The following is a 23,897-nucleotide window of genomic DNA, read 5'->3' as shown; positions in this document are numbered from 1 at the left end:
GATTTAGCTTTGGAAGATTGTATGCTTCCAGGAATTTGCCCATTTCACCCATGTTGTTCAGTTTGTTGGCATATAGTTGCTCACAGTGTTTTTTTGAGTGTGATTTTTCTATGTATTTTCACTGCTTGGAGTGGGAAAAGCCATATGGCTCTTTGAATCTGTGGTTGATGACTTTCATCTGTTTTGGAAATTGCTTGGGCTGAGTTATTTGAAATATTTAATTATTTTTATTATCTCTCTTCTTTGAGGTAAAGTGACTCCAAAAACACATGTTAGAATAGCTCACCATTTCACATGTGTTTCTTAGACTCTGAAAAAAAAATTTTTTTTTTGCTTCTAAATTTTAATTTGGAAGTTTCCTACTGACCTAACCTATAGATTACTAATGATCTCTCCTGAGTTATTTAAATTATTTTTAGACTATCAATTGAATTATTAATTTCAGTTATTCTAATTATTAATTCTGGAGTTTCTACTTGGTTATCTATTATAAATTCTAGTTATTTGTTGAAGTTTTCTATCATTTTCTATATATTTTTTAAATGCTAACATAGTGCTTTCAAAGCTTTTCAGTCAGTTGCAACATCTAGGTCACTTGTGGGTTTATTTCCATTGATTATCTCTTGTATTTTTAATCAGTTTATTCTCTTTCTTAGCATTTAATTTTTGGTTAAGTACCTGAAATATATGTAAAAGTGTAAAACCCTGGAAAAGGTTTTCTTTGCCTATAGAGGATTGGATTTTATTCTGGCAGGCAGATGCCACATAGGCAGGGATCCTTTTCAGGTTTATTTTCAGACTTTGTTTGAGCTGATGTATTTCTGGTTTGTCTTAAGGTTGAGTTAATTGAGATATTTACCAGGTTACCTTCACCTTGTCTGTTCCTGAATTTTAATTTTTTTCCTCCAGAGCATCAAGTTACAGAACAAATATCTTTTTAGCTTTCTAGCACCCCAGCTGTTGCTATTGCACTTTGACCTAGGTATCTCTCCTACGTATGTACTACTTTGAATTGGCAAACATGTGAAAGAAAATTTTATGCATGAGCGAGCTCACATTTTGGTGGCTCTCTCCTCCTGGGGATCTTGGTCCTTTATTCTCCTAACTGCCTTGGCATCCCTGCACTTCAACTTCTGTCTCTTCATCCCATTAAATCTGGTACAAACAAGCCTCAGGTTTCTGTTTGGCTTCTCTTTCCTGTTAATAGAATTGGGAATTTCCCTGAAGGAGAATGTGTAGAGAAATATAGAGTTTACATCAGCATTCAACTCTTCTCTCCGAGATCTTGTTTCTTTAACTTCTGGCTGCTTTATTGCTTTTGAGTGCCTTTAGGTTCTTTAAATCCAATATTTATAGATATTCTCAAGAGGATCTTAATTCTAATTAAAGCTAAAACAGAACAAAATGTTTATGAATGAATATTTCATGTCATTGTTTATCTTAACTGCTCCAGGCATTGTTTTCACCATGGTGAACAACAGAGAGAAATTCCTGACCTCACAGAGCTTACATTAGCTTGAGATGACAGGCAGTGAATGCATGTAGAACTATACAGCACGCTATAAGGTGTTGAAAGTCACTATGAAAATAAGACAGTTTTAGGGAAAGAGCATAGAATCTGACTGGAAGACCAGCAAAGGCCTGCATAAGTATAATATTTTCATAGAGCTGTGAAAATAAAGTGAGGGAATAGCCACAGGTAATATTTCCCTGGGCTAAGTAGAGGACAAGTATAGAAGTCTTGAAACAGGAACTTCTTTGGTATATTAAAGTAACAGAAAGTTCACAATAGGTAGAAATGATTACTACTGGAGGGAAAAAAGACGCACACAGAGATGAGAAACAAACAAAAATGACCAAGTATCAGTCCACATAATGCCTAAGATATGATATCAAGAACTTTGAATTTTATTTCAAATGTGCTAGAAAATTATTATAGGGTTTTTAGTAAGGGAGTTAAATGTTTTTGTTTTAAATGGGTGACTTTATTTGCAATGCAGAAATTATACTTTAGGGGAGCTAAGAATTAAAGCCAAGTACCAATTAGGAAGGTATTATTGCTTTGCCTTCCTTTGACACTTTTTACCCCTTTTATTTTGAAATTATCTTGCAACTTTAGATGTAATAATTGAATTACCAGAGTGTCCCTGTACTTTTTATTTCTCGATTTAACTTTCCTGTTTAGAAGTATAATAAGACTTATCATTCCAGGACTTCCCTTTTATCACTTATTTAGGTAATAAAAATAGTTGCCTTTGGATTGAAACCATATTTCTCTTTTCTTTTAAACTTATCACACTGTAGTCATATAACATCTATTCAAATTTATTTTTTCCATTCCAGCAAACAAAAATACTGACTGCTTACAATATGGCAGGCACCATACTTGGGGATGGGATAGGTATATAAACAGATAAAATATTGGACTGACATTTAGGGGATGTCAGAAATATATTTGGATATTTGCAGTGAATTATAATTGCTATAAAAATATAAAATTGTCTTAATAAATTAGCCAGGGTCAAAAAGTCTATATCAGTCTGCCATGAAGTTTTTGTATTGATTTGTTCATTGCCCCTCTGAAATGTGATTGCATTTAACAAACAGTTAACCAAGGGACTAATAACCAAGAGTTAATTTGTTTTAGTTTTATTAAGCATAGTTGACCATGATTTTTTAAGTGCCAAGAACTGTGAGGGCTCTGAGATTTTTATCCTGCATTCAATTAAACAAGCTAAGCTACCACACATTCATGGATGGTAGCAGAAGATACGAGACATTTATTACTTGTCACATCAGGCAGCAGGAGTTTCATGTGCACATACATTTCCCTAGGCCCCCAAGTTCCACAGGGAGGAATCTGAAAACTTTCTCCATAAGGAATCCTGAACCCAGGAAACCTCATGTTTTATAAAGGGCTGCTAGCAAACCTGCCTATCCTATGCTCCAGAAAATGTCATTATCTTTATTATATCAAACAATAAATTTTGACTTCTGCCCCACCAAAAGACTGTCTCTATCTTTCAGGTCTGTTAGCTATATTAACATCTTTGAAAAGATAGTCCAGAACAACAGCTGCCATAAGTCATGCATAATTGTTAGAGTCCAGTGGAAAATTACCTCACAACAATATCTACCCCTTTTTTCTTCATGGCAAATTTTCCCATAAGTATGCACTCCAGTGGCCACTCTGAATAATCTGACAGAGGCTAGGCCTAAAACCATGAGGTTATCCTCACGAAGCAATTAATTACTGTTGCTATTAATAGCCCAGGTGGTTTTACCTATAAGTTTCTGTATTTACCTTTCCACTAAGCTCGAGGCTTTAATCCAGGCACAGCTGCAAGTATTAGATATTACAGACCCCTTCTTGGCTCTTGAATTTTAATGCAGTTCTGCCATCTAAAACAACCCTGGCCAGTGAGTTGGGGTTGACTTAAGTACTTTCCAGGGCCATAGTGTTGTTTCCTTAAGCATTTGAAGGTGATTTGTGAGTAGGACACCTTCCAGGTGGTGTTTGTCCAATCCATGGGATGACTGAGAATGGGAGTGGAGAAAACATCCAGAAATGATTTACATGGGAGGTGCAGGATTTGCACTCTACTTCTGCTGTCAGTCTGTCACCTGTTGACATGGTAGACTTTCCAGTAAACTTAAGGGAAATGGCTATCAAGTTGTGTTCCACAACCTCCTGGAATTATTGCAGACCCAGCAATAATTTAAATTTAAGGTGCTTGCAGCTGTTTGGGAGAGCTCTACAGGGGCATTTTTCTCGTGGATGAAGGCTTCAGGGGTAGTCCTGAAGGACAAAAGATCATTAATGTCTCTCCCTTCCCTATTCCTCTCAGAATCTCAGACATTCCCTTCAAAGGCACTGAGAGGTGGTTCTCCATCCATCTCTTCAAAATTTGAGTGTTCTATTTCTCTTAGCTATAACTTTACCTTTTTTCTAATCATTGTTACTCACACTAGACCTTTTGTCTGAAAGGCTAGGGAATGAGAGGAACAAGTGCATTTTTATAAAACTTAACCATAAAACTTACCCTAAGCCCCCTTTGGCCAGGCATCACTATGAGAATGTGTCAACCATGCTGGCCTGGGATTTGCTGTTGGGGAAAATAAATATGCATCATGCCCAAGAATGATCAGAATAGAATCCTGAGTTGTCAAAATAGGTCTGTATTACCTTCCATGCATTTTTTCCCTAATCATTACTTAGGAAGTAGCTGTAACAGTAGATCCCTTGCTGATCCCCAGTTAACGAATCAAACTATTAAGTTGTGTGGACAGAAGGAAGTGAGAGTGGTAGAGTCAGACTATTAGCTCACTGTTGAGTAGCTTTAGTGATAAAACATATGTAACTGTTAGACTCCAACGGCCCAGAAAACTGAAAAATTATGCAGGCAAGTTTCAAGGGTCACTGTTATATGGCCAAAGTCAGCTGATAGATAACCTGAAAGATATAAACTATGGTAAGATATTGAAATTGTAATGTGTGTAGTCAGTTTTCCAAGAGTAGGCAGAGGCAAGGACCCATGGAATGGGACATCCTCTACCATAAAACAAATAAGTAAGTTTTGCAGAAGTCACAAGTATGACAAGCATTGGTAGCCTCACATCAGAAACAGAACCAGGCCCAATTAGTGATATGATTCTAGTTGTTTCATCAGGAAATGGGGCCTCACCATGGACATCCGTATGAGTAATCAAAATGGTTCTATATGCAGCTGTGATTTGTTTCCCTGGTGTGGGGGCCCAAAATATTGTCTTTGGTCAACAAATCTATAGTTTTCCACATGGCAGATCAAACTGTGAGGCCATTGGCTACAACACAAGATTCCTTTGAGTTTCAGGCCCAAGCATTCAGGTGAACCAGAGTGAATTGAGGTCCCTCCAAGCCAGCAGCTTTGTATTAGGCCATGAAATGGAGGTAAAGTTCTGCTGAGAGGTATAGCTTCCACTTTTTCATATAGTCCAGACGCCACTGGGGCCAGGTTGACAAGTGTGGCTTTGGGCAACCTTCATATCTTATCAGTGATTGAATCTGAGTTGTTTCTCGCCCCAAACTGTGAATAGGCAAGACAATCACAGGGCCTCTATAAGTCACTCTTTCAGTTTCTAAAATAGTCCAGTAGGAGGGTAATAGCTGATTTCAATAGAAATGCACCTGGTGTCTATGTGAGAAAGGCCACAAATCCAAAACCACAAGGTTGTTTCCAAGTGGAGGCCAAAAGTTCCAATTGGCCAAATCATAAGTCATAGAGACTTGCGTTATCTCCATCACTGAAAGGGTCCGGTATGATGTTGGGCCTCCTTTTTTGTAGCAAAGGGCTGAAGAGACAAGAGTTTTTCCTTGGCTACTGGAGCACCTGAGCATCGTACATTTTTCCACAGAGGCAAGTCCTGAGAAATTACTTGATAAACAGGCCTCAGAATTTTGTTCAGATGTATCAGCCAGCCCCTGAATGCAGATGTGTATGATGATACTGACCATAATCAGGACCACCGAAACCAAGGATTTTTTAAATTGAGATAGAATTCACATACAACCAATGGGATATCATGTATATAGTAAGATCTTTGGATGCCAGAGTATAGAGGTACTCACACTAAATACTGACCCACCTGTGGTTCCACAGGTGACAAATCACAGAGAGTTTACCACACTAGCATGTCTGTACCTGCAACTTTCCCTTGTTGAGATGATCCTCTCTGGCACTTATGAGATGGAAAAGTAAAACATGTAACAGGTCAATTTCTATTCTACATTCATATATAGAAGCAACAACAACAGTACAAAGACCACATCCAAGAGATAACTTTAGCTCCTTCCTCCTCTGTGAACCATGTCTAGATCCTATCAGTTGAATCAATGTGTCCCACACCCCATGAGTCCAGGTAACACTAAGATAGTGCCCTTTAAGATAGGGTGAAACACTATCTCTTATCTTCCAAGGCTATTAGCTATACAAAGATCCTTAAAAATGTAATATGGGGGGGGGGAAGCTGTCACAAAACATGCAGAAATGCAGGAGACCCATGGAGAACTTCCTCCCAACATTAAGCACCTATTACTTCTACTCATAATGAACTTCTAAAACAGTGATGAATAAGACATTTTCTTGGCCCTTGAGTCCACAATGTATCACCTTTTAAAAATAATTATTTTAGCAGAAATTTTAATGAGCCTAGGTCTCATTCTCCTTTGTGGGGAATGTTGCCACTTTGTCATGAAATGTATATAAGAACATAATATCTAAAATAATAGATGTGTTAGGTCTGATGTGGTGTAGTGATCTACATTGGCACTTTTATTTTGCACCTTTTAAGTTGTAAAGTAAGTTTTATTTGATCTTTTTAGTTATTAACTTAATTTAACAGTTTATTTTTCTCTTTTACATATATTCTTCAGGAGCCAACATATAAAGAACCATAAGGTTGTCTTTAAATTTAAACAACCAAACCTCTTATGAGTCCCTAAACCCAGAGAGAATGAAGAAAGCTACTATATCATAAATACAAAAACCCAAAACCACAACAGTCAAATTCAGATATTTTGTCTCAGACCAAAGTTAAATTCAATAAGTGTGCAGGAATAATGTTTGAGAAAGAGGCAGCATACAATAAGCTGGGCAACTTTCAGTTCTGGAGTTAATGTTTGCTCTCTATCTCAGATTAACTTTACAGAGTACTACATATTATAGTACATTGAGAGAAAATAAGCAAACAAAGAAAACCTAAAGTATAGGCAAAGGAAAAGGCTAAAGGAAAGTGTCATATTTGTTTTAGTGAAAAGGCATCCATGGACTGTATAACAGTAATCTCCAACAATATGAGCTTTTCAATTGATGCTGAAGGAGAGGGTGTAGTAAGTGAGATTTAGGATTCAGAATGAGCTGTTTCCAAACTGTAAGGATTTTGAGATGCTACAAAAGTTATCCAGAAGTTTTAGAATTTTGGAGGGGATAGCAAAAATCAACTTGGGCAGAAGAAGAGGAAGTTTTGGGAGCAAGGTTGGGGGTCATGAAGGGAGTAGGAAAAAGGTAAAGTCATGGCTTTTATAATTTCTTGGAATTGTTTAGCTCTAACTGACCTATTGCTTAGGACAAGTCTGATCCTAGTGTCATGTGTCAAATGAAAGGATTATACTGATGGCATGACAAATTTTGCATGTTAATATACAAATATGTGTTATGTTTACTTCCTCTTTTTTTAAAAAAAAATAGATATTTATTGATTTCAGAGAGAGGAAAGGAGAGGGAGAGAGAGAGAAACATCAATGATGAGAGAGTCATTGATTGGCTGCCCCCTGCACGTCCTCCACCAGGGATTGAGCCCGCAACCTGGGCATGTGCCCTGACCTGGAATTGAACCGTGATCTCCTAGATAATAGGTCAATGCTCAACTGCTGAGCCATGCCTGGCTGGGCTACCTCCTCTTTTTGATAGCCTTATAGTCTAGTCTCTCAAAGTTGGATTATAGAATAATAATCCAATGATTTTTTCTCTGATCAAAAGCCAAATACAGTCAAAGCTTGGTTCTCAAACATCTCCCATCTTGAATAATTTGATTCTCAACCAAGCTATTTATGGAAAATGTCTTGGTTGTCAGACAAAACTTTGGTTCTTGACCGGACAACCCTTTCATGCTGATACATACCTGTATGATGAATCGCACATCTCTCAGGCAAAAAACAAAGGAGAGAATTTGCAAGTATGGGTCAGTTTACTGCTAAACCTCACATTATTAAAATCTCAGGAAATTGTGCTGTGCATATTTTCATGTTTTTTTTTGCTTTTGTTGCTGCTTATTATTATTAAATATGTACAGTACATCACCAAGGGTCCTAAAAAGGTTAGTGATAGCAGCAAAGTGAAAAAGAAAGTTGTGAGAAGAATGATAGAGCTTGAAAAAGAAATAATTGCAAAGTGTGATAGAGGCATTCACATGTCTGATTTGGCTATCAAGTATGGCATAGCAAAATTGAAGATTAGCACAATTTTAAAACATAAAGAGGCCACCGAGAGTGCTGATGTTGCTACGGATGTGAAAGTGCTAATGATCACAGGTAACTGAGAAAGGCTGAGAGGGAATAATTTGGGGATCTGGAACAGATTAATTAAATTTATATTACTTCTAATGGGAAAAAATGATTCGATTTTCTAACAACCTTTTAACAATCTTCCAGACAAATTAAGTATGAGAACCAAGGTTCCACTGTATGTGTATACCTAATCAAATGCTCAATTGTGAACATACATTTGCAAATTTATCTAAGTTCAAGTTCATTTTTAATATGTTTGATAACAGTATTCTAGTGACCAGAAATCTTTCCAGATCCTCAGTTGTAAGTTAAAAAAAACTGAACAGAAGGTTTTCTTAAGCAATAACTGGCATTTGTATAAATATCCAGTGTTAAGCATGATCTATTAATATACATTTTAAAAACAGTAGTATATTTATAATATTGGCCAATTCCTCCTGACATTTTGAGATTTTTTTCCCCCCTCAACATACTAGGTACTGCCAAATATACTTTATATTAATTAGCTTGAAATCATATAAATTACAGTCTTGGTAACATTATTTGGTTATGGTTATGTAATTACCAAACGTTTCTTTAACATTTTATATTAATGCTTTCAGCTTCTAGAAACGTTTAATGAATATCCTAGTCTTTAATGTCTGCCTCCCAAAAGAGGAAAATCAGAAAAATGAAGAAGCAGGGAGAAGGACACCAGCCCTTTAAATCCCCTGGAAATCATTTATCTAGTAGGGCAGGGCTTACAGCAATAGGGCAGGTGGAACAACAAACGCTCTTTGCACCTCTCTGATCAGAAGCAAAAATCAGTGATTAGAGCACAGATCCCCAATATTTCGAGGACAGGGTCCTCATTGTCTACCCTGACTCCTATGAGCCATGTGCATGCTGCTCCAGAAACACATGAACAGCTGCCTGCCTCAGGGTTGGGGAGTGGAAGGTAGATAGCTGCTACTGTGGTAAGAGCTGAAGTTGACCAAAATTAACCTCAATTTACCATCTAATTTCCCCCCTGGAACTTATAAGCTTTCATTAGACTCCAGAGTTCCAAAATAGTTGCATCAGACAGATTCTTCCATTGTAATTGTTGTCTAGGTTGGGAGACAGATTCCTGGTGCTTTTGGCTCTGCCATATTCTCAGAATCCTCAGGCACATTGCCTTTTATAATGTTGTTTCCACATCTTCACATCTTCTGTTTTCACCAGACTAAGAATACTAATTTGATCATAGCTGATATGCTGTAGGCATTGATCTTTCCTGAGATAGATTTAGATTTCCCTTTATTATATGAAAGAAAGAATTAAAAAATCGGAATCCTGAAACCTGTTTGTACTTTTGCATCAAATAGCATTCTTAAACCAGATATAACTGGTATCTAACTGTGATATATAGTTAGACAATGTCCCTAACAACTAATTAGAGGTGTCCTATTTGTATAGATACCAAAAAATATAAATTTGATTAGGTTTCCTAAGACTTAAATGCTATATAAGTAAAAGTCTATCATTGCAATGCTAGCCTATAGTCAGGATAGCAATAGTTAAGAAACATTGTAATTGTATAAATGGAAAATTGCATTTAAGTCTCCCCAGAATATAATCATGTTAGTTTTTAAATCATAAATATGTTTGATCCATTTAGAACATTTTAAGAAACAAGTTCATTGGTATTCTGATCATCCTTTTTTTCATAAAGTTTCAAAAAACATTATAGAACCACGGAAGTTTATTCTAAATCATATTAAATCATCCAAGCAAATAAAATTTAGATAATTATGTCCTAAGTTATACAAACTAGCATAACTAGCATAGTCCCATTGTAGAAAGATAAATAAATTTGTAAATTACATAAATGAAATAAGGATGTTCTAAGATAAAGAGTGAAGGAATGTAAAATGGGATCTTTTCAAAATTTAAATGTATCTTTTTTTAAATTTAAACATTTAAATTAGATAATACAATATCAAGAACTGGATTTCTTATATTGCCATAAAATTATTTTTCCATCTATTCAGAAAATTTGTGAAATTTTGGGAAAATATTAAGTAAAAGCTATCTTACAGTGTTTATAGAAAAACTGATAGTAATGTGTTGAAATACTATACATTTTCAATAGTGAGGTTTAATGGAAGATATTGTAATTTACAGTATAAAGAACTAATAGATTATTTCCCTCAGTTTACGTGTAGAGTTGTCTCAGAGTCATAGTTATCAAACAGTTAAACACACTGAGCAATCTGCACGTCTTATTTTTAGAGCACTTGAGTACTCAAGTTCTCACTTTATTCCACTGGGGATAAAAAAACATTTATCCCGGTTTTTAGAATGATTGCATTAAGCAGAGGTATAACATCTCACAATAACAAGTAGCAAATTTTCCAGTAAACAAAAATTCTGATATACTTTCTTAACTTTAGTAGTATATAAGACAATTTAAAGACTCTTTGTAACAGTTATGCAAACTAAATCGTGTACATTGATGCTATTATTTGTGCAGGCTGCCTTAGAGAAGGAATGGCTAGCTTTAGATTCCGCCTGCTTCCCTTCACAAACACAGCTTCTACCAAGCCAGCTGCACTGGCCAAAGGTAACATGTCATGGAAACCTCTTAGTGCTCGATCTTTGCTCATTCCTTAAGGTTGTGCTATTTTGCAGTGATTAATAATACAATTTATTGACTTGAAAAACACAATTACTTTTTAGAAGCCTCTGACTTCCTCTTCATCCCCAGATGTAATTATTCATGTAGCTTTTCTTTCATTTGCTCCTAATTTTTTTTCTTTATTTTGGATTTCTTTCAACACTTTATTTCACAGTAGCAAAAAAAAAAAAAAAAAAAAATGATACAGTTCAGCTGCATATTTGGCAGTAGGCTAAAATCACTAGTTGAAAGCACTTTTAAAATATAAAAATATGCATTAAGAGTGCAACAGCTGAAGATTCTCAGTCAGAGGTCAATGGGCTGCAATATCTGTTATTTATTTGATAATCTTTGAAGTTTTTGTTTCCTGAGATTTTTTAAGAACTTTGCAATTAATCATTTCATATGTGCCAACTATACCAAAAAGATATTCCTCATCACTACAACAGAAGATATTTATATCTGTATGCCATAAATTTCATTTTATTATAATTTTTATTTTTATGTTTCCCTTAGGAGGCTACTTACTCTATGCATGTAAAGTAATACAATATAAATGCTAGACTTTTTCAATTTATTTTCTATTAATGTACTTTTTTTTTTCCTGATAAGTTCTCTGGAACCTTAAACTATGATGATACTTCATTTAATTTACCAAGTCATCCAGCTCAAGCATGGCTATGTAATGAGAAAGAAAATTTGTTTTCATCGGAACACACGCAGTTCAATGGCAGGTAAGGTGAATTACTTTTTGAGAGGATCAACCCGTGGACATACTTATGAAGAATATTATATTCTTTAAAAAATTAGCAAAGTAATGGAAATAGGAGCAATTTTACTTGTTTAGAAGATGGAATAACATTTAGTGTTAAAATATAATTATTTTACAGAGTTTTCCATGTAATAAAACTATGTAAGGTAAATTCATTCAAGCAACTTGTGTCAGTAAAATAATGTAATTGTTGTAAAAAAGAAGACTTTTAAATACTGCTATATAGGTTGAGATAAGGATTAGAATAAAAATTCCAGGGCTGCATTTCTTTCTACAAAAGGATTGAAATATGCTTCAAGTAATTGAAATGTAAACATTTTAAATTAATGGCAGACATTTATTGCTTTTCAAGATAAAGCTTTTCTATAACTTAAATGGATTTTATTTTCAAGTTTGAGACAACATAAATAGCTTGTAGTTTTAAAAAGTGCTGCTATGCTTGTGTTGATTCAGTTGCTTGGTTTTTTTCCTATTGCCAGACCAGAAAATAGAACTTTATCCGGGACACCTGAATCAAAGACCAGCAGAAAGAGTTTGCTGCGATCTGAAAAAGAGGAAAAAATTTCAGAAGAATGGTATGTGTTCTATTTTACACTAAAATATTAGATGACTTTTAAAATTAAGACTTTTAAATGTCCAAGGCAGATATTTTTCAAGATCAAAATACCTTTATTAGTTTTTAAGAAACTATGTCTGTTAGATTTCAGATTCTGAAGTGGAAATCCAAATTTGTTTTAATATAATATAATTCAGATATGTATTTTTATATGTATATGCATGTATAAACATGTTCTGGATATTTGTTTTGCCTTTATTAAATTTAATCTTTTACTAGGGGCTTTAAGGATATTTCTACTGCTCAGCAAATGCTGAAGAGAGCTCAGAAAATGAAATCAAAGAAATTAAAGAAAAAATTAGGTGAGTAATCAATGCTCTTTGAATAATAACTATGTGTTTGATATGAAAGAAATTTCTTTAAAATATTTTTACCAAATTGTGTTTAATAAGAACAGAAATTAAATGCACAGATGTGAGTATTTCTAAGGTAGTAATCCTAAAAATGAAACAAGAAAATTGTGTTTTTGCCTTAAATAATTTGTTATACTCTTAAATGTTATTTTTAACTTTTCCCTGTTTCTTACTTTGCTATTGATTCTTCTATCTATTGTGCACTAAAAATTATTCTGTAATCTATTACTAATCTGATTCATTTTGGTAAAGTCAATTTTAAATAGCATCAACTTCACATGATATTCCTTTGTGTGTTTTTAAACTGCATGGTTAGTCAATAAAATATATAAATTCATCAATTCCATAAATATTAGCTATGAACACTTCACAACTTGACACTTTGGAAAAGGAGCACAATGATATATATCTTTCATGATTATGCAGAACTTGGGAAATGTCCAAAGACATCTTTTCTTCTATCCCACTTGCCAGACTATTCTTTAAATCATTTGTTGTTCTTTGGATAATTTTAATCATTTTGGTATAATTACTTAATATGTGGAGTAGTTTATAGGTGTCAGGGCAAGAAATCGCAGGTTATTATGACTTTATATCTATAATTAAAACCATTTAAAATTATTTGCACATAACTATATTTACTCATAACTTTAATCATGAACTCACAGACTTAAGCATACTAAGAAGCATTCAAAAGGTTAATTTTATCTTTGTTACTTTTTCTATTTATTATTTTTGATCATTACTGCAATAGTAGAATTTTAAGAAGTACATATAATATATATTTAATTTTAAAAAAGAAATAAAAATAACCAAAATACTGTTAATTTCCAAGGAATAAGTAATATTTGCTGGCAAAACACTTACTAGCCATTGATAAAGTACTGGTGATTCATTTTTATATTCACAAATGTTCAACTTTCCTTTTTTGGTGTTATATTAGTGATATCTTAATTTTATCTTTTATCTTTTTGAGATAGTTAATATTTTTTGTTATGTACTAAAAGTTTGTTGGGTTTAAAATACTAACTTTTAAGCATTTTTAATGAAAATGTAAATAATTTTAATCATTTTAGTATAATTATTTAATATGTGGAGTAGTTTATAGGTGTCAGGGCAAGAAACAGCAGGTTATTGTGACTTCATATCTATAATTAAAACCATTTAAAATTATTTGCACATAACTGTTTGTCAGCTTGCTTTGTGGCTCCCACACTCTTATTCTGTAAACTCCTGTGAAAGTTCATCAGGGCTCAGTGAACTGAATATTAAGTGCGGGTTACCCAGAGAAGCAGTATTTCCAAACCCTTAACAGTAGCAAGACACTTAGGCCTGGGGAAGTAGAATCCAGTACAGTAAATCTGGGTATTTGATAAACTTTTTTATTGTTTTGACGTATATTTCTACCCATCTTCAAAAGTATTATCAAAACATTGTTTGAGTAGCTGTTTTGATAATGATTAAAGTTTCTGAAACTCCTGGGGCAAGTTCAAACATCAGAAGTGTCTTAAGAACTGATTCAGCCAATGTTCAACAAATAATTATTACTAATTTATGCTTAATATTTGTTTTATTTTAAAAAATATTTATACTGTTTGCATAGCCTCTGATACTGAAGGGAAGGGAAAATTTATTCTGTTAGAATCAGTCCCTGGAAATATATATAGATAGGTCTTTCTTACTAATTCTTATAATTGAGTGATTGTTTTTTAGGTTGAGTACATTTTGAATAAATGAGCATAGCAAATAATATGTTTTAACAAAAGTTTGAGTAAAGAATATATGTGTATACATAAAAGTCATTGCTTTATAGGCCAAAAATTAGACATAATTATTATCAGGCAGAAGTTAAACCTCTTTTTATCTGTCACAAGGGGGCATGGTAGGGTAACAAACGAAAAAGTACAACTAGACATCCAAGCTAACAGCTACATCTTAAATTTAACATTTTGTCAATGGTCATTAAGCATGACCTATTAGGTAAAAATCCAAAATGGCAATTGTATAATTTTTATCGGGATTTTTACTCTAATTACATGACCGTAAATAGACCCAATTGCATTCTTATTACTGTGTGAGGTTCTGTATCTCTGTTAAGCTTTTGTTTTATCAAAATGCTATTAGATTGATGAAATATAAGGCATTTTTAAAAATGAATTCCGAAATGTAAAAAACTCAATGATAACCTTAAATTCTCCTCATTCCGTTTCTCTACTCCCCCTTCATAACAGATATATAGAACAGAAACATTCAAAGTAAGATTAAAGATGAAAAAGAATCAGTGGGCTCTTTTCTGTTATGATGCTACTATAAGAAGAGTCTTATAGGATAAAGCATTTTCTAGTACTTTTCCAGTTTTATAATTTAATCAGTTTGTGATATGCTATTCATTTATTTTAACCTGCCTAAAGTAATGGCCATAATTAAAAGTTTTTACTCACTAATAATATTTTAAATATTTAAATTCTGTTGGAACTTAAAAATTTACTAATAATTTTCAAATATAAATGGGGATACCTCTTACATGGACAACTGACCAACTTGATATTTTCAAGCCACCAGAGGGCAACATTTTCCTTAAAACTAGTGGAGGCTAGCCAGCTTCATGGGTATAGGGAGGATGGCAGGTGGGCTTCAGAGAATAGAAACTTTTAATTAAATGGAACCATTTATATCCTAAATCCAACAAAGCTGTAACCCTCAAGGAAATGAAGTATAAATGCAGGGAGCATGGAAGGTTTAATTCAAATTTCTGCCATGAAAAGCCTTAGAGCAAGTTGCCCTGTAGCAAACACTTCATAATATTTTCTTTTTGTATCATTTACATTTATTTATTAGCCAAGGGATATATGAGACAATTATTTGATTTATGATGAGAGTGAAAATAGGGCAAAAGGCATGGGGTCAATTATTTAAAGAAAGTTGCAGGTAGAGTAATAATACCGCTGAGAAAGCTGATTACTGAAGAAGCGAGGGTGTGCGGAGACACACAGCGTGGGCAGCCAGCGGGGGAGGCTCAGTGTCGATGACTTCTATTGAGGTAAATGCGCCCATCTGCTTTAAACAGAAGCAGCAGGAGGAGGCGCAGGGGCAGAGAAATTGATTGGAAGCCGCAGGAGAAAAATCTAAAATTGTGAGAAGTCACCATGATTTATTTACTCGGATTGGGTTTGGGATGTGATTGTTGTTATTCCTCATAAATTGTTGATATTTCCCTCATGATGGCCACAAGCATGAGCCAGTTATGACTAGTCTTGTATTTGTGGAGTTTTTGTGCGTTTGTCATTTTGTTCTTGCTGTTGCCTCCTGCACGGAATTTCACGGTGCATTGTGGTGATCTGCATTGGAGACTGACAGATACCCAGGGAGCTTTAGAGAGTTTAAAACTGCAGTCAGACACATTATTTGCAAGGTGAGAGCTGCTGCTTTATTGAAAGCATGAGGCTCCATAACCCAAAGGCACTGAGTATAACTGGTAGCAAGACTGAGATGAGCCAGGTGGGGAAAGAGAGACTGGTTTTGACCTGGAGCCCTCCTCAGAGAGCATGTGCCCTGAGCACAGGGATTTTGGTGAAGAGTAGATGGTAAGAAGCTTAAGGGCTAAGAATATAAGGCTGAAGACATAGTGTTTTCCCACATTTATCATATTTATGCCTTTTGAATTATAATCATAGTTAGAGAAAAGAAAGAGCAGGCTGAAGCAAGCAGAGTTAATTTAGTTATAAATGTAGAGCCACAGGTAGAGATTAGTATCATTTTGCAGCTATTTGTAACACCTAGCACGGTGTTCAGTACATGTTCAATATTTACTGCTTTATTTCAGTGAAGAAAAGAGCATGAGACTGTGCTGGTAACATTTAGTTTTATAACCAAGAATTAAGCCAGCTAGGAAACAAGACCGGCTAACTTTTTAATATGAATTACTCAGTTCATGGGCTGTAGCAAAGAGATCAGGTTGCAAAATGGTAAGACAACTAAGGAATGCCAAGAGGGAAGGATCAAAAGGGAATAGTATAGACAAACTATGGTAAAATGAAGTTTATTGATGATTCGTTTTGTTTACCTCAGCGATTTCCAAAAAGTGTACAAGAATTGTATCAAATGTTACTTTCTTGTACTCTCAACAAATCGATAATAAAACCCACTTGAATAGTAAGGACCTTGAGGCCAAGACTCTATTTGTTCCACACTGAATTCCCAGAACCTAATACCATGCCTGGTATATGGTAGGTGTTCAATAAATAACTGTTAACCAAATCAGAAATAAATTATATAAAAGTCACTAAATACATTTGCATGTGTATGACTGTGTGTGTAGGGTAGTATATATGCATGTTTATATTTGGGAAGACACATTTAAATTAGTAAATATTACTCCTTATGAGATGATGAAATATAGCTTGCCACTAGATCTTAACATAAAATTTATTTTACAACAGTGTTGTTCTCGGCACATACAAAAAATGGATAATGATCCGATTTTTCAGTTCAAAGTTAGCAAGAATAAGATAAGCCGGTGGGCTAAGATTAGAGTTACATAAACTAAAAAAAAATCCCATAGGGGAGGAGGTAATTTTAGGATATTCTAATGCCTAAGTAAAATTATGTTGTTTAAATGAAATAATGGACATAAAGTGTCAAGGTCAAAGCCACACGCATACCAGCAACTTCATTTACTTATGGGTTTCTTTAAATATTATATATAGATGTATTAAACCTATTTCCCAGACACTGGGCAAGTCATACCGGGAGATATAAAGACTTAAAAAAAAAATAAAAGAAGGATAGACTTGCTATTGATGATCTCAGAGGAGTCAATTTAAATGTATAAACCTGACTACAATGCAAGGAAAATACGTCACAAGCTGTATTCTTTACAATGTCCTCATCTCCAGGCTTTCTTACTTGATTGTGTAGATTCTGAGGGTAAGAAGAGTGTCTTGTTAACGGTGGTATTTCCAGGGACTATCAAAATCCAGTGACTTTTCTTCCCCATCTAGAATTACTGTTTCTTGCTTATCATTATCCCTTTGAAATTTGAATGAATTTAAGTTTTAAATCAATTTAAGATGGTATAATAAGAATGTTTTGAAATAAAAAGATATTGAAAATGTAGCACTCTGTGTGATCTTGATGAATAAAATTATTTTATTGAGTAAATCAATCTAGACAACTGTTACATATTTTATGTATGTTAGCTTATGTAATCTTCATAACCATGTTTTACATATTAAGAAATCAAGTCACAGAGAGATTGTTATTTGCCCAAGGGAGTGCCAAAGCATGTATAAAAGATTAATAGGTTTTATTCTACGTGCTATGTTGAATAGAATAAAATCAATTATGGATCCATCAATCTGTTTTCAATATATCCCACTTTATTGTATGAAGGAATCGTGATTTTTTAGTAATTTAAAAAAACTGGAAATATTATTTATGTTGTGATTATATGTTTACTTACTGTGGTTAGTGGAGCATCTACACTTATGTAGGCACAAGTCTTTTTTTTTTTTTTTTTAAGATATCTTTATTGATTTCAGAGAGAGGAAAGGAGAGGAAGAGAGAGAGATAGAAACATCAATGATGAGAGAGTCATTGATCGAGCCCACAACCCAGGCATGTGCCCTGACCAGGAACCCCGATCGCCTGGATCTCGGGCCAACGCTCAACCGCTGAGCCACGCCCGGCCGGGCTAGGCACAAGTCTTGATGCTTTACACACATTATCTCATTAAATCTCACAGTAGTACCTCAAAGTCAGTATTTTTTCTATTGGACAGAGGAGGGTAAGAGTAATTTGTTCAGTCATATAACTACTGTAAGTTGGAGCTTGAATCTAACCCTGGTCTATGGAATTGTAATGTCTTTGCTCAGAAAATACATATTCAAATAGAAAGGCAAGAAAATCAGGAGAATGTGAGGAAAGATCAGCAGGTTATAAGGTGTTATTACAGTATGTAAGCACATGGTAATGTCTTCCCTGAATGACTAATGCTACTTTTGACATATCAATATGTGGGGTTTTTTTGTAAGTAACTTAGATGATATATAGGGTGTCCCAAAAATGTATACATACTTTGAATAATTATTAATTCCAATAGGTTAAATCTCAAAAACAAGAAACATCAATTGAGCTATTAACTGTTAAAGTGTGTATATATATTTTTTGAGACACCCTGTATAATACTTATTCTATTAAATATATATAAATGTATACATGCAAGGATCTTTATTGTTCTTTTTGATAATACATATTGAATTCATATAGAAGAACCCAACTCTTATAATAATTTATGTCATCTATAATTATGAGATGTGCCCAAATACTGACCAATATTTTCTCTAATATTAAGAAATATAATCTCTGTGAAACATGTAAATCATGCTTAGAAAGGATCAATTATTACTGGAGGACTGATGGAAATCTTCAGTTTGCTCATGCTTGAGATTAGTTCTGCAAATACTCTGCTTTTCTGATTTACATTCTAAAAAACATGTTATCTTAGCATTTAATTAATATATGTATTTGGGGGTTTATGATATTTAAAATCTTATTTTTCCATCTAGTATATTTAATTCTATTACACTAGGTATTAATTAAAGATTCTTAAAGTCTCTTTTTTGCAAGATGATACTAAGAAAATGTACACTGACCTAAATTGTGATTTAATGGTAATCTACAATTCATTATTTGTTTTTCCTGAGGTATAATTGACATACAACATTTTATTAGTTTCAGGTATACAACTAAGTTAACCTACTTTAATGCACAATTTTCTACTCTTTGTTCTATTCTTTATTATTTACTTATATTTTTCTTTTCTTACAGTTCATCAACAAGCAAAAACTTTTTGTCTTAATTCAACTGACCAAATCTCCAATTTCACATTCTATAGAATCATTCATTACAAATAAAAATTATAGAGCCATACATTTACAATCATTCTATTTATTTTATAAAGTTACTAGATTTAGAATTCTCTTGGCTATAAAAATATATGGGATTTCTACATCTTTCTTACATAAAATACAGTAAATTAGGGCAAGAAATGAACTATTAATTTATCTGTAAAATTAATGAATAATCATTTTCTGTCTGTTCCTTATCACATTATTTAGCTTGTTTTCATCTCATCTATCCCAGCTTCTCATAGTTTAGAGGAGAAAAAATAGAGTATTTGTTTTTTCCTGTAATAATAGCATAATATTATATATTTATAAAATTTTTACTTTATTCCAGTCAAAATATTAGGGATTTAAGAAAGGAGCTAAAATAATAAACAGCAAAGCAACTCCCCAAATAAAAAGATGAGACCATAACTGGAAATTTTAAATGTAAATTTCTCTTCCCATTATTAGCATTTCTGCTTTTTGTATTAAGTAGAGGCTATGTGTTTAATTAGATAACCAAGAAAATATAAATGGCTGGTTACCTTTTCATATTATGAATCTTTAAAAAATAACATCATCATTTTCACAGTTTTATAGAGTAGGTATCATGTTTTAATATTATAAAATATATATAGCTATTTCAGAAAAGAAATGATCCAGAGCTGAACTTTTGTCTTGTCTTGATATTTTGTCTAGATGCTACTGTGCGCCTAGCATTATTCAAAAACAATGAAAATAAAGTTTCTGTTACAAAATTACCAACAAAGGTACAACCCAGGAGAGATGGTTACTTTGAAGGTATGGCTTAATCACAGATACATAGAAAGGTAAAAAATATAATCATGAAAAATTGTATTTAAAACAAATTTTTTAAATCCTCAATAGTACTAAAGTACATATTATGAAAAGTATGTATAAAATATAACTAAATAAAAATCAAAATGTGGTTCTTGGAGCTAAAATACTAATTTTGTTATTGATTAATTAGCATAGTATTTTAGTATTTGTATCAATGTTTGCATAAATTTAAATTCCCTGTATTTTTTTGTGAAAGTCTTATAATGCATATCATTAGTATAACTAATTATATTTAAATTTTACAATAACAGATAATATTAGCCTATATCAAAAGAAGTGATCAAATCTTGAAATGATATTCTAATGTATTTTATTTCCAGTATGCACAAAGTACACTAAACATTCAAAATTAAATTCTGGAATTTTAAATAATTTACTATATTTAAAGCTTGTCCAACTCACTTTTTGCGTGAAGTATTTGCATATCTAAGTGGCAAATTATATTTCTGATTTCAGCATTCTGAAGCGTTATAGACTTACATTATTAAAGAGAAATATAAAATGTAATAGAGTAGCATACATAACAAAAAAATTGCCATTGCTTTCTCTTGAATATTAAAATGGTCATAATTTTACCTATACTGTTGGATTGTAATTTCTAATAGGAAAAAATGGAGTCAAACATATTTGAATGAAAATGAATTATTTAGAACTTTTAGTATTTTGTCTTCTATATGTTTCAATAAACCTTGAAATTCATGCATCATCATAGCATAGTCAAAAATATATGCATTTTGATTTACATTTCTGTTCAGTGATGTCTCACACTAAAGAGAAATTGATAACCACCAATTTTCTACTTTTCTAGATATGCATATTAAGTGTGTAGGGGGAAAAGACACGGGATTTAGAATTTTCTTTACAGTGTATAGTAATAAATATGTACATAGAAAGACAGGTGAAGCAACTGTGGCAAGTTATGGATGTTGTTGGATGAATAAATGATGGTATATAAAATTTGTTTTACCATTTAATTATTTAATATTTAAAACTTTCCATAGTACAACATTTAAAAAACTTGGTGGCCATTGAAGGTGTCAAAACCAACATTATTTTAAAATATATTTATGGATTACTATTTTAATGGAATTAAAATGTTTTCAATATAAAATAAGGCTTCACTTTTAATCAGAGTTCATTCTTATTGCAATCTTAACTTCACCATTCACTGTTTTAAAAGAAAGAGTGGAACCTCCATACTGTTTTCCACCCCCACTTCTAGGAATATATCCTAAGAATCCCGAAACACTAATCAGAAAGAATATATGCACCCCTATCTTCATAGCAGCGCAGTTTACAATAGCTAAGATCTGGAAACAGCCCAAGCGCCCATCAGTAGATGAGTGGATAAAAAAGCTGTGGGACATTTACACCGTGGAATACTACACAGCTGTAAAGAAGAAGGTTCTTGTACCCTTTGGGACAGTATGGATGGACCTGGAGAATATTACGCTAAGTGAAATAAGCCAGGCAGAGAAAGACAAACATCACATGATCTCGCTTATACGTGGAATCTAAAGAACTTAATGAACTGATGAACAGAATAGATTCAATGACATGGAAGCATAAATCAGACAGTTGAATGTCAGAGGGAGGGAGGAGGGCAGGTGGGTGGAGGGGGAGAGAGTAACCAAAGAATTTATATGCATATATGCACAACCCAAGGACACGGACAATGGTGGGGAGAGAAACTGGGGAGGGGGGTGGGACGGGGTGGAATGAGTCATTGGGGGGACAAAGGGACATTTGTAATATTTTAAATTAAAAAAAAATTAAATGGCTTAACATATTAAAAAAGGTATTAACAATGGTTATTTTATTTATGCTGAGATTAAAAATAATGTCTACTTTCCTTTTTTTCCAAAATGCCTACAATGAATATTATTTACTTTTATAATCAGGAAAAAAAAATAAAACAAATTTAAACAATTAAAAAATAAAATAATAGAAAGAGTGGAAGTGGACATCCCTGTCTTGTTCCTGTTCTTGATGGAAATGGTTTTAGTTTTTGCCCATTGAGTATGATGTTGGCTGTAGGTCTGTCATATATGGCCTTTATTAGGTTGAGGTATGATCCCTCTATTCCCACTTTGCTGAGAGTTTTTATCAGAAATGGGTGCTGGATTTTATTGAATGCCTTTTCTTCGTCTATTGATATGATCATGTGATTTTTGTCTTTCAATTTATTTATGTGATCTTTCACATTTATCGATTTGCAAATATTGTACCAGCCTTGCATCTCCAGAATAAATTCCACTTGGTCATGGTGTATATATTTTTAATGTATTGCTGCATCCAATTTACTGATATTTTGTTGAGGATTTTAGCATCTATGTTCATCAGGGATATTGGCCTGTAATTTTCTTTCTTAGTGGTGTCTTTATCTGGTTTTGGAATTAGGATGATGCTGGCCTCATAAAAAGAGCTTGGAAGTCTTCCTTCCTCTTGAATTTTTATTTATACTCTGATCTTTATTATTTCCTTCCTTTTACTTAACTCTGGCTTTTCTTCTTGTTCTTGTTCTAGTTCTTTTAGTTGTAGGTTTATACAGTTCATTTGAGATTTCTCTTGTTTTCTTGTTTCTTGAGGTAGGCCTGTAATGCTATGAACTTCCCTCTGAGGATTGCATTCACTGTGTCCCATAGATTTTTGGTTGTATGTTCATTTTCATTTGTTTCAAGGTGCCTTTAGATACTGACAAACAAAATAGGTCCAAGAGGCATGGATACAAGGAACAGGCTGACAGGTCTCAGAGGGGAACAGGAAGAAATTAACCAAAGAACCTGTATGCATATATGCATAGCCCATGAACACAGACAATAGTGTGGTGAAGGCCTGGGGTGGGGCAGGGCAAAGGTGGGGGGAATGGGGACATCTGTAATACTGTCAACAATAATTTATATATATTATATATATAAAAACAAAAAAACCAACAATGCTAAAACAAAACAAAAAAAAAAATAAAATGAAAGAGTGGAAATTCTGCTAAAATCAATACCAACTCCACAGATATTACCTGTTAAATAGGAGCATTGTTACTCTAAGAAGGAAATGCTTAAGAAGAAGGATAATTGGGGCATTTTTGCCCTTTAAATTAATATACTTAAGAATCAGAAAGAAGAAATCTATCATAACATTTCTATTTCATTTTCTCTTTTCCTATGAAATGTGAAGATAAGTACCTATCAAGAATAGTATATGTGTGCATATGGTACATTTATTAATTTGTGTGCTGACATAAAATATACTAGGAATAGTTCGAATAATGATAAGAGACAAAGGATATAGAACATGGAACATTTCTACATGTGCTCTATGATATGATGTTTATTTTTGTTTTCTTTCCCACATAAAATGTGTTTAGTGTTTTTTCTACCTCAAGTACATTTGGCATTTCATTAATTTCACTATTTCACTGAATGGTTTTTATGTATATACCAGATAGTCTAGTGACTAATAATTTTTAAGGCTTGGTGTTTTTATTTTAAGGAGTGGGCTTGGCAAAAAAAAAGTTGTACATGGCAGAACTTTCCTTTTCCTCATTAATATGTTTATTTCTGCCACTTTTTTAAGGGGAAAAGAGTGAGGCAAAGATCATTTGATCATTGCTGGCCAGGTTGAACCCCATGTTATCGTTAACTGCTGCTCTGGCCCCACCCAGCTCCTAGACTCACACTCTTATATGTAGCCAGTCAACCTGCAAGTTAGCAGCCTGACTAAAACCAG

General features: G+C 33.4%; 1 protein-coding gene across 1 annotated transcript in view; it reads left to right on the top strand.

Annotated features, from left to right (window-relative positions):
- LRRIQ1 (leucine rich repeats and IQ motif containing 1) overlaps positions 1-23,897 on the top strand; it is a 200,340-nt gene that overhangs the window by 95,551 nt on the left and 80,892 nt on the right. The window contains exons 18-22 of the mRNA XM_081131043.1: positions 10,539-10,628; positions 11,295-11,416; positions 11,934-12,029; positions 12,290-12,372; positions 20,010-20,111. Of these exons, the coding sequence (XP_080987169.1) occupies positions 10,539-10,628; positions 11,295-11,416; positions 11,934-12,029; positions 12,290-12,372; positions 20,010-20,111 (493 nt within the window). The remainder of the gene's footprint in view (positions 1-10,538; positions 10,629-11,294; positions 11,417-11,933; positions 12,030-12,289; positions 12,373-20,009; positions 20,112-23,897) is intronic.

This window comes from Miniopterus schreibersii (genome assembly GCF_964146895.1).
Source record: "Miniopterus schreibersii genome assembly, chromosome: 2".
NCBI classification, from domain to species: domain Eukaryota; kingdom Metazoa; phylum Chordata; class Mammalia; order Chiroptera; family Miniopteridae; genus Miniopterus; species Miniopterus schreibersii.
The sequence above is the reverse complement of the archived record's forward strand: the minus strand, read 5'-3'. Positions and strand labels throughout refer to the sequence as shown.